Below are 18,287 nucleotides of genomic sequence, written 5' to 3' on the forward strand. Positions count from 1 at the left end.
AAGTACAAAATTGTATGGTTGACGCAGTATTATTACTTTGTCTTTAGCGGGACACGCGGTCGTTACAGGCCGGTCTAGTGATTTCAAATTGCAAGACTTCACGATCAAATATCATTAGTGCTACATTGTTGATGGCGATAATGTGTTTCGGAAATAGCCGAGAATTAGACGTAATAAAATAATGAAACTGATGTAATCGTATAATCAAAGATCAGCTTAAATCCGCTTATCTCAAACATGAAAAAAAAACAATTACACGTTAATGTATCTCATTAAGCTTTTGTGTTGTCAGCCTAACAAACATTTAATACAAAAACTGAATATAAAAAATTTTGATCACGACTTCGTATGATTGACAGCCTAACTAACAATAATATATAACTAACAATAATAAATGCTTCTTATATACCTATGCGAAAACTGTGTTGTATCATCCCACACTTGATTAACCATTGTAAGCTAATAATAATTTAGGGATTTATTTCTTGAAAACATTTAACGCGTTGATTGAATAAAATGTTTTCCGGGATTATTCTGCACCTTGCAACACAGCTTTGAAAACGTTTCGATTTTCGAAACACGCCTTGGGTTTACGTTCAATAAAAACGTTACTGCAGGGCTGGTGATTAAGCCAATTACCTCTCATTGTGTCGATGTAATTTTGTTTACCTCGTTCATTGGAAAGATCCCATTCCCGTTTCACGAAATAAGTTAATACGAATTGAAATCTGGAAATTTTAGAGCAAAATTTTTGAAAATTACTACTCCGATTTCTAAAAGTCTGCGATGTGTGGATGACATACGCTTGAAATTCAAGACCATAATGAAAGAGTTCATTTAAATATTGAAGTCAGATAATTAGATAATTATATTAACCGAATTCTGTGTTTGAATGAAATTATGTAAAAGAAAAGACAGCGGAGTGCTTGAACCGAAATTGTTTTCACCAAAATAAAGCTGCTCTTTTATATTAATAACTAGCGGTCGCCCGGTAATCGAAACTCGACTATAATTATTAATTTAAATTATAAGTTTGCATATTATTATGGTTCTAATGTCAAAGACTACAAGTTTCTATAATCACAGATTTCGCCAAGGCTACACCATAGACAAAATATAATATTAGAGAAAAACAATATTAATCTATTCTCAACTTGACCTCAGACTTGAACAATAAACAAAATAGTAGGTATGCATGTGTGTGTCAAATACATGTTAGTGTGCGTAATGTTTTCTTTATTGGCCTAATGTGTTTTTTATGCATTATTTAAAAAAATATCAGCATTGTGCACTCCTTCTCTATATTTTCTATAAGTGTGGGGAATTTCATACTCCTCTGTCCGCGCAATTTTCGTAAAAAGGGATACAAAGATTTTGCTTCGCGTATGAATTAATATAATTCGGCGCTTGAAAGGCAAACGTGACTAAGCGACAATAACTGCTTTGTACATAAATGATAGGCAATAACCATATTCGATGCGCAAAAAAAATATATTTTTAGGTCTATTAAAATCATTTCGATCCTACAGCTACTAGCTAGATTCTACTACAGCTAGATTCGTTAAAATAAATTTTGTTTTCAGGTATTTCAACTTTAAATTAGTCTACTGTAAAGTTCACGCATTGTCGCTTAGTCACGTTTGCCTTTCAAGCGTCGATTATAGATAAAAAATAAAATATTAAAAAAATTCACCCGCGTTTCATCAAAGCTATCGAGAAATCCATCGACTATAAATCTATCGGGCCTACACATTTTTTAAACCGCCCCCGAACCACCTGTCGCTCGTATGGGGTAACATGCCAAAAACCGTCTCTAAAGTACCGATAACAAATGTAAATAGTTTCATTGCAATTAAATAAGCGTCTGTGTTTACGTGGAGCACTAATACACACAATAACAAAATTATTTTAATACGCTTTTATTAGCTTCAGACGTAGTATGTTAGTATGTAACGGAATCTTTGAACATGGTTTTGACCCCCTTCAAAACGACGGATTAACTCGATATTTGGTATACTTATTAAGGAACGATGACGATTCAATATTAAAAAAAAAATTGAATAACTTGAAATTCAACTAAAAAATGAAAAATAAATAATTGTTTAAAAAAACTAATAAAATACGCTTTTATAGAAAATTCAGTGAAAATATTTTTCATAATACTAGGAAATTACGATAGATGGCGCTAGTGATTTCACTGTGTGAGTTTAATTATCGCATTTTACTAGTATTTAGTACGGCACCCAGTCTCAGTTCGGGTTTAATCAGAAGCATATCCATAATTGTAATGTAATTGTGACTTTGAGTTCATATCGTCAGGTGGGCGCCGATGTACACTTAGCTATTTACACGGTAGCTTCGATAAATAATGTTTTTTACTTAGTTAACGCTGCAAACAATATAAAACTTGAAAATCCTGTGAGGTCGATCGTTTATGGTTCCGATTTTTTTTTTTTTTTTATGGTTCCGAGATGTGTAAGCGTGCTTATGACCCATGTTAATTGGCTATCGGAGCTTGTAGACAACTCAACTTTAAAACAGCGCATATAGCATACTGCGATTGCCAACTGGTATTTACTGCTGGGTCTTTGCCTTTTTTTTCCGCGAAACAAACATGCGTTCCGGCTTGCAAGGCATACCTATAATTCAATTGAAACTTCGACCTCATGTCTCAAGCATTCACGCCGTGATGTCCACGGACTCCGGTAATGACTTTAGACCAGCTGGAACGCTTGCTCGTTCAACCATCTATGTATTAAAACAAGGTATTTAATTTTAATCGAAATAGAAAAAAGCTCCTTGCTTGATAATGACAACATTGATTTAGCTTTCGCAAATTGGTAGTTTTGTGTTCGGGTTAGCCCACTGAGTTTCTCGCGGGATCTTCTCAGTGGGTCGCGATTCCGATCCGGTGGTAGATTCTGCGAAGCATTACTCTTGCTAGGGATAGTGTTAGCCAATTCTTTCAGGTTGAGTCCGTGAGCTCACCTACCCGTCCGGGCGTAGCTGAAATAGCCTCTTAGGACACTGGCGAATGGGTAAAAAAGTGACCGCTTTTTTTTTTTCCTACCTATGTCTTGGGAGGCTATTTCAGCTTCACCCTAACGTTTGTAGGTGAGCTCGCGGGGTTCAACCGGAGAGCTGCTAACACTGACCCTAGCAAGAGCAGTGCTTCGCAGAATCTACCACCGGATCGGAAACGCGACCCACTGAGAAAATCCGGCGAGAAACTCAGTGGGCTGTGTCTATGGGTTAGTTCGCTCGTCGAGCCCTTCGTCGCAAGCGACGGGTTCGACGAGGACGGTGACCGGAAGTGTCCGCGTGAACTAAGCAAGAATGTTGAAAACGTACTTTTAAATTCCTTAAAAAGGCTTTAATTTTTGTCTAGTGATTTCGTAATTCGTGTATCTGTAGTAAAACTGTTGTGCTCTTTGTATGAGGAACACTGCTTGCACTGCACTGCTTGCGATACAGGTTTTATCACCTAGTTCAAGCGCAGATGCAAATAATGATTGTGTTTCTACTTCTGTGTTACAAAAAAAGTCAGTTAAATTCGAATCACAGCATTCCAGTACAAAACATTATTTTTTCGTTACCGAATGATTTTTTTTTTTTTTTCTTGCTTAGATGGGTGGACGAGCTCACAGCCCACCTGGTGTTAAGTGGTTACTGGAGCCCATAGACATCTACAACGTAGACGCGCCACCCACCTTGAGATACAAGCTCTAAAGTCTCAGTATAGTTACAACGGCTGCCCCACCCTTCAAACCGAAACGCATTACTGCTTCACGCCAGAAATAGACAGGGCGGTGGTACCTACCCGCGCGGACTCACAAGTGGTCCTACCACCAGTAAAGTTGCAATCATAAAACAATATACTTCGCTTAACGTAGTTTGTCGGAAGTATCGGAAAAATAACATTTTCCCGGACACAGATGGCCCTATAGTAATTACAGCAATTACTCATGCCCGATTCTACCATAATACTTTTCTTTGGGCTATTAGGGTATTACTATATTGCGATTCACTAATTGTTTCTGTGTTTTTTTTGTTTAAATGTTATTATATTTTTTGGGAGTAATTAGCGTTGATGTTCGCGTGCGTTCGTCTATCTTTTAGATTCGATTCTCAGGCTAATTATATTCATTTATTTAATTAATTAAATCACTTTAACGGTTTTAATCTTATGTATAACCATAACCAATTATCCGTAACTATGAAAATTGTAATGTTTTCAAAATGTCTGAAATAATATGATGACAATAGGCTAACGCGAGATTAAGCAGTAGAAGTATAATAGTTTTAATTATAGTTACATTCTTTTTTATGTCTTAGATGGGTGGACGAGCTCACAGCCCACCTGGTGTTAAGTGGTTACTGGAGCCCATAGACATCCACAAGGTAAATGTGCCAGCCACCTTGAGATATAAGTTCTAAGGTCTCAAGTATAGTTACAACGGCTGCCCTACCCTTCAAACCGAAACGCATTATTGCTTCACGTTAGAAATAGGCAGGGTGATGCTGCAATTCAGTTAAATTACTTCTTTAAAGATTGAAATGAAAGAATGTAGATTTAAAAACGTGCGTATGTCATTATTTTTATGTTTCTTTTAAGTTTCGTAGTGCGTAATCTTACTTCAGCCCTAAAACCTCGAAACGCATAAAAATAAGATTAAAGAATAGATTAACAGATCACTTTCGAATTACGCCTGCTAGTTAACATAAATGCCAGCACTCGCCAAAATCGTGAGAAATTATTTCTGTTTTATTCTTTTCAGTCACAGACTTATGGAGAGCAACACATGTGCTACTTGATATAAATAAATATAAATAATCTAAAAAGGTTCCAGGACTCGTAAATTGAAATGTAACTGAGCGGTAGGCAGCGGCTTGGCTCTGCCCCTGGCATTGGTGAAGTCCATGGGCGACGGTAACCACTCATCATCAGGTGGGCCGTATGCACGTCTGCATACAAGGGCAATAAAAAAATAAAATAAAAAAGAACTGTCGCACAGTGCTTATATCAAATTAAAATAGAGCGATCAAATATTATTAATTCGGTACGCCAAAAACTTTTCTATTTTCCTGCATTTTTATATTTTTCTACATGCCTTAGCCTTTCAACCCGTATCAACTAATAAATAAATTAAAATATTGTGTAGTGATTATGTACAATTCATAGAACAAAAAACGGACGAATTAACAAAAACATCAAAAGAAGAAACATTAAAGGTCCCTTCCTATGACACATTAAAATGGATATAAAGATATAACTATAGAAAGGTTGGCGTCAGATAGGAGGCCGGTCGTAAAACTCATGCTAAATCCCTATGCAGCATGATAAGAGGACATGCTGGACCGACCTCACATAATATGGCGTATTTTGCAATTTATTTGCGTAATTACTGGTGGTAGGACCTCTTGTGAGTCCGCGCGGGTGGGTACCGCCACTCTGCCTATTTCTGCCGTGAAGCAGTAATGCGTTTCGGTTTGAAGGGTGGGGCAACCGTTGTAACTATACTTGAGACCTTAGAACTTATATCTCAAGGTGGGTGGCGCAGTTACGTTGTAGATGTATATGGGCTCCAGTAACCACTTAACACCAGGTGGGCTGTGAGCTCGTTCACCCATCTAAGCAATAAAAAAAACCACGTGTGGCACTTGGAAACAGTCACGGTAAAGCTATTGCATAGTATTTTTTATCAACTTATGCAATTATAATTAGACAATAATAATTTAATATTAAAACAATAATAAAATAAGACCACGCTATATTTATAAACATTAACTAAAGAAAAACATTAACTCTCCCCTTCACACTCATAAGCTAGACCGCGCGAGAGAGAGATGGGCAGACTTTTCATGATGCGCATGCAGTACGACGTCACGCCGCGCGCTTATTCACAAACACTACACAAGCGCAACGTGTGAATGTGTTGAACGCGAGCTACATGGTAGGCGGAGAGGTGTTAGGTTGTTTTCGTTACGGAATTTCTTGATTCGGTCGCCGCGCTCAAAGCCTGCGATAAAATCTATGCAATAGCTTAAAAAAATGGGATAAGGACAAGAAATTAAGCTATACAGTAATTGTGGAAGAGTATACGCACGTGGTAGGCTCATCCAGAAATATGATGGGTGGATTGTTGACCAGCTCCAGGGCGACAGTGAGACGTTTCGATTGTCCTCCAGACAGTTTTTCAGACCTTGTGTCTCTGTGATCCCACAGACCTAGTGTTTGTAGAATTTCTTCAATCTGTGAAAGTGATTAATATTTTATTGGTTATTTAATGTAAACGTCTAAGCAATTATAGGCCTCAGTACTGTAATGCATCGGCTGTCCTGCCTTTCAAATCGGAACGCATCACGGCAGAAATAGGCAGAACGGTGGTACCTACTCATGTGGGTTCACCAGATACCCTACCATCAATCAGTAGATCTAGTAACACAGCAGAAATAGGCAAGGTGGTGAAATCACCAGATACCCTACCATCAGCAGATCTAGTAACACAGCCAATATAGACCTCTTATTATTGAATAAAAGAGTAACCCTCTCGACCAAATCTTAAAATTGAAATTTTCTCACATTAAGCATGATATGTCAGTTTTTGTACGAATCATGTTTGTTATTCAAATCCCTTTTACGTGGGTTCGAATCCAGCTTTTCAATATAAGTAAACGTGATCTAATCAGATTTAAAAGGGACATCGTATCTCGTAAAAACGTTTCGGAGGTCATGCCAATAACTATACGTTGCTTACCTCTTAAATATGTATGGACGATTACATGGAATATTGTATTAGAGATGGGCGGTGCTCTCAATGAAAATAAATTGTTTTTTTTTGGTTTGGTTTCTGTATTAGAATTTGAGATAACTATTTGCTTAAAATTATTTTCACTGGACACGATTAAAATAGAGAATCGAACTTCAACATATTATTATAATAATATTTAAAACAAAATGGGCCTTGAGTTGGTAAACCAATTTGATTTTACACAAACATTTTGATTTTATTCATTGATGAATTAAATAAAATTGTTTTTGTGGGTAGCTATCATAGAACACAAGATATTTCTTACTGGTGGTAGGACCTCTTGTGAGTCCGCACGGGTAAGTACCACGGGTAAGTATTTCTGCCGTGAAGCAGTAATTTTCGGTTTGTAGGGTGGTGCAGCCGTTGTAACTATACTGAGACCTTAGAACTTATATCTCAAGATGGGTGGCGCATTTACGTTGTAGATGTCTATGGGCTCCAGTAACCACTTTACACCAGGTGGGCTGTGAGCACGTTCACCCATCTAAGCATTAAAAAAAAGATGCCTGAATCTATAGATTTGCGTATATGTATATACAAGTTCCGAACAACAACATTCGCACCGTTAGTCTACCGAGCAATATTACCCGCTCGTTGGAAGATCTTCCCTTTGTCGTTTACCACCCAAAATTCATTCACTGCAGCTGGTAGGACAACATTATTTTGTAAGAATAATATTTCATTAGTAACATCGTGGGAGAAGATAACAGATTTTGCATAGATTCGGAAATACGTATATAATTTTTCATGAAAACTTAAAGTTACACACCACTTTTTTCTGTTTAGTTTTCAATGTTTTCATCCTTTTGTCATATTTCATTACCGGAAAATATTTAAAATAATTCACATAATAATATTATACGAATTTGCGCAATCGATGTTATCGAGATGTACAGCAAATATCCCGTGACTAAAATAGCTGTGACACACAGACGGATAGAGAGGGCCCGGTCGAAGGTCGCATCCATAATACATTTCCTTTACGTCAGTACAAAACATCCCTTTATTTATAAATTAAACTATAACAACTCATATTATTAAAACAGATCGAGTACAGAAATACCGATTCTTTTTTTTTGTGAAAGAAGGATTACTCATGGCTCGGAGGCCTTTTCTGTTTCACCAATTACTGGTGGCTAGGAAGCCTTTCCAGTTTCACCAGTACAGATAGGCGAACATGGGCTCGGCAAACAGAGACGGGATTTACTGACAGCTCCCCGAGTGCCTCACGAGGAGATCTAACAACTCAAGGGCATCTGCTTCGCGAGTATATCTACTATAGAATCGGAATCGCGACCCGCTAAGAAGTTCTGGCGAGAAATTCAAGCTGACGTATGAGTTGGCTTGCACGTCGAATTCTTTGCCAACTCGACGAGTAGGTACTGTTACCAGAGCCCCTAAGCCTGCTCCTACTGTTAGAGCTAAAGGTGTCTAATGCAAGAGTTTTTGAATATGGTGAATTCATAAGAACTTGACTAATCATGGCGCATAGCCTTATCAAAGTAGTCATCTTTCGTCTAAAAAGTTTTGTATACTTGAGCTTTTTTTACCATTCCCAAAGAGCATCATTTCATAGCAAGTATTTTTTTTTGGATATTTAAGATTGTCTGTGGTTATAAAGGCAACGCAACCTTCTTCCACAATATTAATCTTATTTGACGAACTTATTCGTCATTATGTTTCATTTTTAAATGTATGTATTTTTATTTCACCAGTGCGTGCTGTCTGACCTGTAATTGTGTTGGCATTTAGTGTGAGATTAATGTTTGCGTTACTTGTAATTTATTGTGTTGAGGTATAACATGTTGGTACCAATATATATAAATAAAAGAAAAATGCGATTTGCGCGATCCTAGTATCCTAGAAATGTGATCGACCTGCTACTTTAAGCCTTTGCGGTCATATTAATCGAACTTTGCGGTCCGTTTGATGGCTGATAGTAGACATACGACCGCAAATACTTAAACTGCTTACTCGTCCTTCAGCTTAAGTTTGCTACTGGTCTTTGGCTTTCTGTGAGCCCAATTCTTTGCTATCAACATACATATTTCGTCTGTGTCGTCCGTGACCACGAAAACTGTAAAGCATCCGTAGCGTCGAAAAAAATTAACAGTAAAGTATGAGAGATTAATCCGTAAAAGTAGTTTTAATGAAGCTTTACGAATTGTCGAACCTCAAAAAATTGTAAACGGAAAAATATTAAATATTAGTACAGGACCTGAACACGTCGACACTAATAAAAAAAAGCATTACCTTAGCTTCGAGGACATCACTAATCTCAAAGCACCAAAATAGTCCCTTAGTCTACTAACGAATAAGTAGGTTAAAAAAAAGAAGTAAATACTATCCAATTTTTGCTGTGAAACGATCTTGTACTCTAGTTTAAATTGCAAGTATATAAGATGCATTGAAACGCTCTGAGCGGATGGTGGCCACGTTGACAACAGTTGGCGGATAGATTCGGGTATATATAAGAAAAATAACTTTTTTTTATTATCCTTGTAGACAGACGAGCATACGACCATCCTGATGGTGAGTGGTTACCATTGCCTTTGGACTTCAGGAATGCCAGAGGCAGAGCCAAGCCGCTGCCTACCACTAAGATTTATTTAAGAGATACTTAAAATACCTAATACGTTAATAAAAACTTACAATGAGTTCCTTCTCCGGCTTTCCCAGTTCCTTGCCGAGTTTCAGATCAGCAGCGATCCACATGGACTCTTGCACGGTCAGTCTTGGCTGCAGCAGATCATCCTGCATGATGTACGAGCTCAGCTTCTTGAAGACCCTCATGTCTCGCACGTGTCCGTTCACTGATATACGTCCGGTGACGCCGTTCAACCTGTGCACGTAAAGTGTGCTTAGTGTGAGTTTTTTAACGTTCTCGATAGCGTAAAAGTTAACGCAAATTTGTATGCAGTTCGAAAAGTACTCTTAGTAGCAAACGTTGACAAGCGTTACAACTCCATACAAATTTGAGTTAACTTTTACGCTATCGAGAACGTTAAAATACTCGGACTAAGCACACAGGAACTTATGGAAATGTCATGTCGAAGCGTAATAATAGATATATATATATATATATATTATAATTAATTAGATGAATAAAAAATAATACGACATCATAACACCTTCATCAAAATGTCTTTTATTGTCAACAGATTCTGTAACAGAATCGCAGAATAGTAATAATTGTGTTTGTGTAGAAGATTGACATCACATCCTATGTACATCATAGTTTGCTAACCTTATAAAATTTAACTTCGAAATCATCCTTAAATTTACACATTTGAATCTATTCATTTCTTGTGCTTTTTACAGTGTTTTTGTAACAGGTTTGCCTTTACAAATAACTACTAAAATATTATTGGCAGCATTTGATCCAAAGCACCTCGCCCCATTGGCATAGACAAAAATGTCCATCTTTAAAAATGATACCTACTCATTTTTTTTGTTTGGGTGGTACTTCGGGCATGTTCTTTTAGTTTTCTCTTCTTCGTCTTCTTTTAGCCCACAGATCGTCACTGTTGGACATAGCCCTCCCTCAAGCTTCCCCATAACAACCAGTCCCGCATTGCCTTCATCGTTAACTTTACTGAACAATTATCATTATGTTCATTTTAAATGTAATGAACAATCATCGCATCGGTAACAAAAGCAAAGTGTCATCAAGCGATTTATATAACACAATAATAGTACAAAAGACGATTCAAATTATTTCAACTAATAGGACCAATGTGCATTCTACCTGACCTCGGCACGGTTGAGAAGCCGTGTCTGTACAACCCAAACAAAAAATTTATGCGTCGCGAATATGTTAACTTCAATTAGATTTAAGCGCATTAAAATGTTACTCGGCAGTTATCTAGGTTTTTTTTTATCATTTTTTCTCGGCTACGCCGTGGAACGAGTTCTGAGAGAACCTGAGGTTATGGGGTTATCGGAGGCCTTAGAATTCACTGCGTAAATATTACCATCCAATTTAAGACGTGTGGTAGACCCTCAAACTTTATTACACGATGTTATTACTTCAGATTCGCTAAGTACGTATTTATTTAGAAAAATTGGTACTTGGCTGCGAGTTTCGAACATTATCATCGGCACAGGGTAACCCACGATGACTTGAATGTTGACAATTGGAACGGTTTGCGAGAGTTTTTCCCATCAATACTTAACACTTCGCTCTACCTGGCGCACTGAAATAATTATGTCGATTTCTGTTACTAAGTGCTTGAATTGCCTAATTTTGCCTTTTTTTGTTTGTTAATAATGTTACGCGCTGGGGTTCGGGATAAATAAAAATTCTACCGATTTACAAGTTAACACTGTATTAGCACTTAGAACGATTAAAACACTTTAAAATTCTCAATTCGCGTCTTCCGCTTCGCTTCAGGTGATCCGTTCGCTGTTTCGCTTCGAGTAGTTCCGATTACTAATTGAATGCGTGCCATCTCTGCAACGCTTTTATAATCGAGACGGAATCCCTAGAATCGTCGAGAATATTCCACAAAAGTCGAGTATTGTGTTTCCGCTATTTGACAATAGATAGCGTTGTACTTCTCGAGCATTCTAGATGCTACTAGATACTTTGACATTCGTTCGACTATTCGGCGATAGATGGCGCTACTCTTACCGGCGTAATAATAACATACATTTAGTCTTTTAGATCTCTTAGAAACAGATTAATTCTCAGTATCATCGGATTCGTCTTTCCTAGATTCTACTAGATATTCCGGCGCCTTCGTAAGAAGATCGAAGAGTGAAATCGACATAATTATTTCAGTGCGCCATGTAGGCTACCAGTGACCTGCATAGCAATCAACCTATTAATAGTGTTATTTTATTACTACACAATAACAGTGAATTCATTCTTGCCAAATGGCTTTCCGGAAGACGTATCTATCACAACGTAAATGCAGCTACCCATCTTGAGCCGAACTCATCTCATCTTTTTATAAAATTCTTATATTACATTCATTATACATAATTTCCGTGCAAATTCCTAATTACAACAATATAATATTAGCTTACGTGTATCCTGCTAAGATGTTGAGTAAAGTAGACTTTCCAGCCCCCGAAGGTCCTAGTATACATGTCAGCTCTCCTGAACGAAACTCTCCGGAGACGCTTTGAAGTATTCTCTGCTCCCCTATATTAAAAGAAACAAAAATAAAAATATTTAATTGACAATATAAGACTAGATAATACTTAGGTACTAAAGAGATAAATAATTTAATAGGGGTAGGACCTCTTGTGAGTCCACGCGGGTAGGTACCACCACTCTGCCTATTTCTGTCGTGAAGCAGTAATGGTCGAGTAAATTTCGGTTCGAAGGGTAGGGCAGCCGTTGTAACTATACTTGAGACCTTCGAACTTATATCACAAGATGGGTGGCGCATTTACGTTGTAGATGTCTATGGGTTCCACTAACCACTTAACACCGCGTGGGCTGTCACTCATCCACCCATCTAAGTAATAAAAAAAACCGTATATTTTCACAACAAAAACAATTCTCGATATGCAATTGCGGCTTTAAGCTCATGTTACAAAGCATAAAATTCATTTTGTGGTACAAAGCCAATTCGTCGATCGATTAAAACAAAACCATACGTTAACAGGTCTATATAAACGAAATAATTTTATCATTGCCAAATTAGATTTTATTTTTTTATACAACTAACAGAGGCAGAGTCTTCCTAATGATAAGCGAGGTTTTTTTTTTATTACTTAGATGGGTGGACGAGCTCACAGCCCACCTGGTGTTAAGTGGTTACTGGAGCCTATGGACATCTACAATGTGAATGCGCCACCCACCTTGAGATATAAGTTCTAAAATCTCAGTATAGTTACGACTGCCCCACCCTTCAAACCTAAACGCATTACTGCTTCACGGCAGAAATAGGCAGGGCGGTGGTACCTACCCGCGCGGACTCACAAGAGTTCCTACCACCAGTAATTACGCAAATTATAATTTTCCGGGTTTCACTTTTATTACACGATGTTATTCCTTCACCGTGGAAGTCAATCGTGAACATTTGTTGAGTACGTACGTATTTCATTAGAAAAATTGGTAACCGCCTGAGATTCGAACATCGGTGCATCGCTCAACACGAATAATGCATCGGACGTCTTATCCTTTAGGCCACGACGACTTCAGTACCGGAGCTCCACAAGACCAATGGATTCGAACTTAAAATATCGTATTGAATACTCAATGGCGGCATACATGCTGTCTCATCCTTCAAACGGAATGTGTGGTTGTTCAACTGTAGGAATAGCCAGAATAATGGTGATTGAAAATAAGACGAGAACCCTACTAGTATTTACTGATGTTAGCGCAGTTACAGTAAGCCTCAAAGGTTGGGATTACATATATTTTTCCTCTAATCCTTATCGGAACTAAATTATTATGATCCTTTGCCCCAAGAGATACACATACAAGATTGTATACATCAAAATCACGATAAGTACGTTATGTGACTCTTTATGCTGTAACATTTTATTATAATAATTTAAGTGATGTGTCGTGAATCTTGATAAACTAGACTAGACACTCACGATAAACTACTATTATAGGGGTCGTTAAACTATTTCAATGTCTACGCTGCTATTTTCATTAATTATTTCTGGTTTCAATATTTTTAGTATGAGAATGAAATTGTAATCGTATTCTGAATTTTGATTTAGTAATTGACATTAAAGGAGACAATTTGTGAGGCCCCTCTGTACCAACAGGACATCCAAGAGTACAAGAAGATTGAAAGTCACGATCACAGACCTGCAGCATTGTGTTTGTTAAGTTTATTTCATTATCTGGTAACGTATAAAAAATACAAACAGATGCTAAATATTTCGATAATTCAAAATTCAAATTTGCTTTTTATAAATTTTCAATAAAATAAAATTTGGACGCTTTGTTTCAAATATTTTATTGCTTCTTTTTAAATTCAAATTAGCTTGAAGTAGAAAAAAATAAATTGATAATAATTGATTAAGTAACTAGGCGGAAATGTTTAAGTAATTCGTTCTTCTTATGAAAGGCCAAGATCTGTTTTGTTCTGCCTTAAAAATGAACGGAAGTGAATTATCGTAAGCAACCAGCAAATAAATCTTGATAAATGATTGATTATTAAAAAGGTAATTCTGTAGCCATAAGAGTTTTGACCTTCTACATATTTTGCTGAGTAAAGAAAAATTAACACATTATTTTAAATCAAAATATTTACGTAAATGAATTTCGTTGTTAAAAGCACAATAATAAACATATCGCAACTGATGTTATCTTAAATGTATGTTTCTAACGCAAATGTCACCAAGATCAAGCGATACCACTCATGACATCTCAAATTAGGTTTTTTGTTTCAAAATGTCGCAAAGATCACGAAGAATCGTTAAAAATAACCTGTTTATAATTTTTTTACAAAAATAAAACGAAAAATCCAAAAAATATTTTACTGCAGAACACCACCGTGATCTTAAAATATTCACGTTCTTAAAACGCCATTAAATAATATTATAATCGAAAATAATTGTTTTCTTTGTGGCTCTAGATAGGAAGATGAGGATATGGTCCGTCTTTTTTTAAATGTTTATCGGAACTCAAAATTGTACAAAAGATTTAACAACCTCCAAGCTAGATGATTAGTTCGCGGCAGAAATGAGCAGGATTGAGATAATACACTCTAGGTACAGCAACAAAGTTAAAGTTCTTTAAAATAAACATCTCTTATTTTAATAATGGTGCAGATGAAATAGAAAATTTTTTACTGTCAAGGAAGGCTATCGAGGTATGGACATTAGTAATGCTAGCGGCACATTCAAAACTTATTTGAAGAGGAATGACATGAAATTTTTAGAATGCCTATGAAGAGAGTTCATTCAAGAAAACGCCTGGCAGAACTGTAACTATGATTTTATGCTGTAGATCTTTTTTAAATCTTCAATTAAAAAAATATCCTTCGACTGTAACAATCAAATTTTGTGATTATTTTTCAATATTTAAATATTTAGATACGTGTTTGAACGAACAATTAATCAAATGAAAATAGATCATGATTATTCCGTACATATTAGAAGAATAAACGAAATGCTAATTAAATATGCACATGCATTTTAGCACATGCATAGATTGTTCTTTTAGATCTTGCCTGTAAATTGCGCTGATGGCAAAAAAACAAAACCTAGTTTTCAATCTGCATTATGTCCGTGTTGCCACAAACGTCGCAGATTTAACTGTAACATTTTGTAATATAATGTGACGCAATAAAATAATTTAAAGTCGATGCAAATTTTGAAATCAATGTGAATAGATGAAATTCGAAATTTTCAACATTTAATCGATTTCTAAAGTAAAAAACTGGACACTAATAATAAACAATATTTATATTATGACCAGCTGACCCGGCAGACTTCGTAGCGCCTCAATCGATAAAACAAACAAAAGGAATCCGTCCGAAGGGGGACACATCAAAAGAAAAACAAAAATTGTTATTTTTATTTAATTTCGAGCATTTTGATATTAAATCTTCACCTTTTAAACCTTCTCTGGACTTCCACAAATAATTCAAGACCAAAATTAGCCAAATCGGTTCAGCCGCTCTGGAGTTTTAGCGAGACTAACGAACAGCAATTCATTTTTATACATAGAGAAGAAGAGAAGATAATACGAAAATAAGAAATGCTGGATTAGTATTAAATAAAAACTGTGTTTCTTTAGGTATTTATATTTATTTGTCGACTGAAGATGCCTTATGTATGTATCTACGAGTATGTACTTTTCATTTTTTAGCACTCTTAGGCCTCTAAACGGATTTCAAAATATGAGGCATCATTAAATTCGTCTACGTCGTGGGAGCGACATAGATGTTATTAATTCAATATCTACGATCAATTTAGAATTTATAAATAGTTTACTGTAGTGAGAACCAAATTTGTATCTAAATAGTGTTAAATTAAAATAATTAAATCAAAAACCTCAATAAATTTAAAAAGTTAACTGAAATAATAATACAAACGAACTGCTAGTGTATTAAATAAAATATTTTAAATTGGCAAAACATGTGGAGTTTAAAGTTTTCCAACTAAAAATCATCATAATTGAATGATTAGCTTGTCTTTGCCTGCAATACATTTACCAACATGGCTGATTTTACACTTTTAGTTATTAGCTTTTAGATTTTATCGCAGGCCTTTAGCGCGGCGACCGAATCATGATTTTCCGTAACGAAAAAAACCTAACGCCCCTCACTCCGCCTACCGTGTAGCTCGCGTTCAACACATTCACACGTTGCGCTTGTGTAATGTTTGTGAATAAGCGCGTGGCGTGACGTCACGCTGCATGCACATCATGAAAAGTCTGCCCATCTCCCTCGCGCGCGGTCTATTTTATGAGTGTGAAGGGGACAGTCAATGTTTTGCTTTTATTAATATTTAATATAGCGTGGTCTTATTTTATTATTGTTTTAAAATTAAATTATGATTGTCTAATTATAATTGCATAAGTTGATAAAAAATGCTATCCAATAGCTTTACCGCGGCAGATCACGAGTGCCACACGTTTTTTAATGCTGTATCTAAATTTCGGCTACAGTTACTAGCTCTATTGTATTAACGGTAAATAAAACTGTAGTCTAAGAATTACTACTGAACTTATAATACTAAGACAAAACAAACAAAATCACAATTTATAAAGTAGATTCTACCTTATTAATACGGTTGACGCAGTTCTCTTAAATAACATGTATTTATGCCTACTAAATTATACTGGAAATATTAATTATAATATTACATATTGTTTGTTGTGGATGTTTCAGTCATTGTTTTGATTATAATAAAACTATAATTGAATACTTAAATCACTCATTTTAATTTTCTTCAGCGTCCATCTTTTACGTTACATTTTCATCTGTGTTGCCAGTCCTATAAACATCCCCCCCTTTTAAAGTACAACTCCCCTTTATCTATTATGTAATACATTTAGCCAATATCAACAAAATCCTTAAATCTAGTGGGTTTCTTAACTACTCGTCCACTCCTTGTTATTTTATCATTACTACATTGTTCATTTAAGCCACCCCTGCTGGTCCTGCTGCTGGGAGTAGGTAGATTAGTATTATTTGTAGAACTATCCAAGGACCTACTTCTCTCCCGTGATCTTGCTGGACTCGCCTGGGTTGCCATGTTACTTCCACATACTATTTTTTCTAAGCTAGGCTCTTGTATAACATATTTAGCTGAAGGCTGACACATGCTATTATCTAATACAATATCAGGTATATCATCTACAGCAAAATTATGATTTTTTACTTTAGTTGTTCTGCAATTATTTTTTGTATCAGGTGAACTGTCTGGCACTCTTTCTAAAATATATTTTCTGTTTCTTCGGTATATTTTTCCTTCACTATCAGCTACTAAATAAGAACGGGGCTCAGTACAATTTTTTATAATTTTTCCTTTTTGCCAATTTGAATCTAATGTTTTCTTGAAATATACCTCTTGGTGAAGTTTTAATTGGGGTAATTCTTTTGCACATTTGTCATAATTCTTTTTTACAGAGTTTAAATGGTTATAATATTTACTGTCACAATAAAACAATTTAGGCTTAAGTGTGCTTCTAGGTACTGGTATGAGTGAATTTAAGTTTCTAGAGTACAATAATTGTGCAGGCGATGGCATATAAGGTTTAGGTGTATTTCTATAATTTAGCAAACCAAGGTATGGATCTGAGCCATCCTCATTACATTTTCTTAGAATATTTTTAAATATTTTTACACCACTTTCACTTAACCCATTTGATTGAGAATGCTTTGGGCTTGATTTTATGTGCTCAAATTTATAATAAAAAGCAAATTCTTTAAATTTCTCTGACGTAAACTGTGTACCACAATCTGTAACTACAAATGATGGTATGCCATGCCTTCCAAAAATAGATTTGCAGTTCACTATTACACAATCACTTGTCAAATTATCTAGTTTACATACTTCAATGAATTTAGTATAATAATCCATGAACACCAGATAATCTTTATTATTCAGGGTACAAATATCAATGCCAACCTTGTACCAAGGAATCTGTTCTATGCTGTGATGAATTAATGGCTCCTTTTGTAAATTTATGTGGTACTTCATACAAGGTTTGCATTGTTTTACAAATAGTTCCAGGTCGTTGTTTAGTTCTGGCCAGAAAATACATGATCGGGCTCTCATTTTACAAGTGTTTAACCCAGCATGACCTTGGTGAATATTTTGCATCATTTCAGTTCTTAAGGATTCTGGTATTACAATGAGATTACTTTTCAATACTATACCATCTAGCACACCTAACTCATCCCTAAAAGTCCAATAATTTCTTAAATCTTTATTTACGTCTTTAATGTTTTTTGGCCATCCTTGTTTAACATATGTTATGACCATTTTCAGTATTTCATCAGAAGCAGTAGCTATTTGTATTCTTTTTAGTTGTACATTAGATATAGG

General features: G+C 35.8%; 1 protein-coding gene across 2 annotated transcripts in view; it reads right to left on the reverse strand.

Annotated features, from left to right (window-relative positions):
* The window catches only part of LOC101741923 (ATP-binding cassette sub-family G member 1), a 72,228-nt gene that overhangs the window by 22,825 nt on the left and 31,116 nt on the right, over window positions 1–18,287 (reverse strand). For both annotated transcript variants that reach the window (XR_009974454.1, XM_004929506.5), the window contains exons 2-4: window positions 11,844–11,961; window positions 9,465–9,654; window positions 6,108–6,253 (exon numbers count right to left, since the gene is read on the reverse strand). Coding sequence is in view for 1 of the 2 variants with exons in the window: in XM_004929506.5 (XP_004929563.1) it covers window positions 6,108–6,253; window positions 9,465–9,654; window positions 11,844–11,961 (454 nt within the window). In the remaining variant the exon portion in view is untranslated. The remainder of the gene's footprint in view (window positions 1–6,107; window positions 6,254–9,464; window positions 9,655–11,843; window positions 11,962–18,287) is intronic.

The sequence above is a fragment of the Bombyx mori genome, chromosome 12 (genome assembly GCF_030269925.1).
Source record: "Bombyx mori chromosome 12, ASM3026992v2".
Taxonomy (NCBI): domain Eukaryota; kingdom Metazoa; phylum Arthropoda; class Insecta; order Lepidoptera; family Bombycidae; genus Bombyx; species Bombyx mori.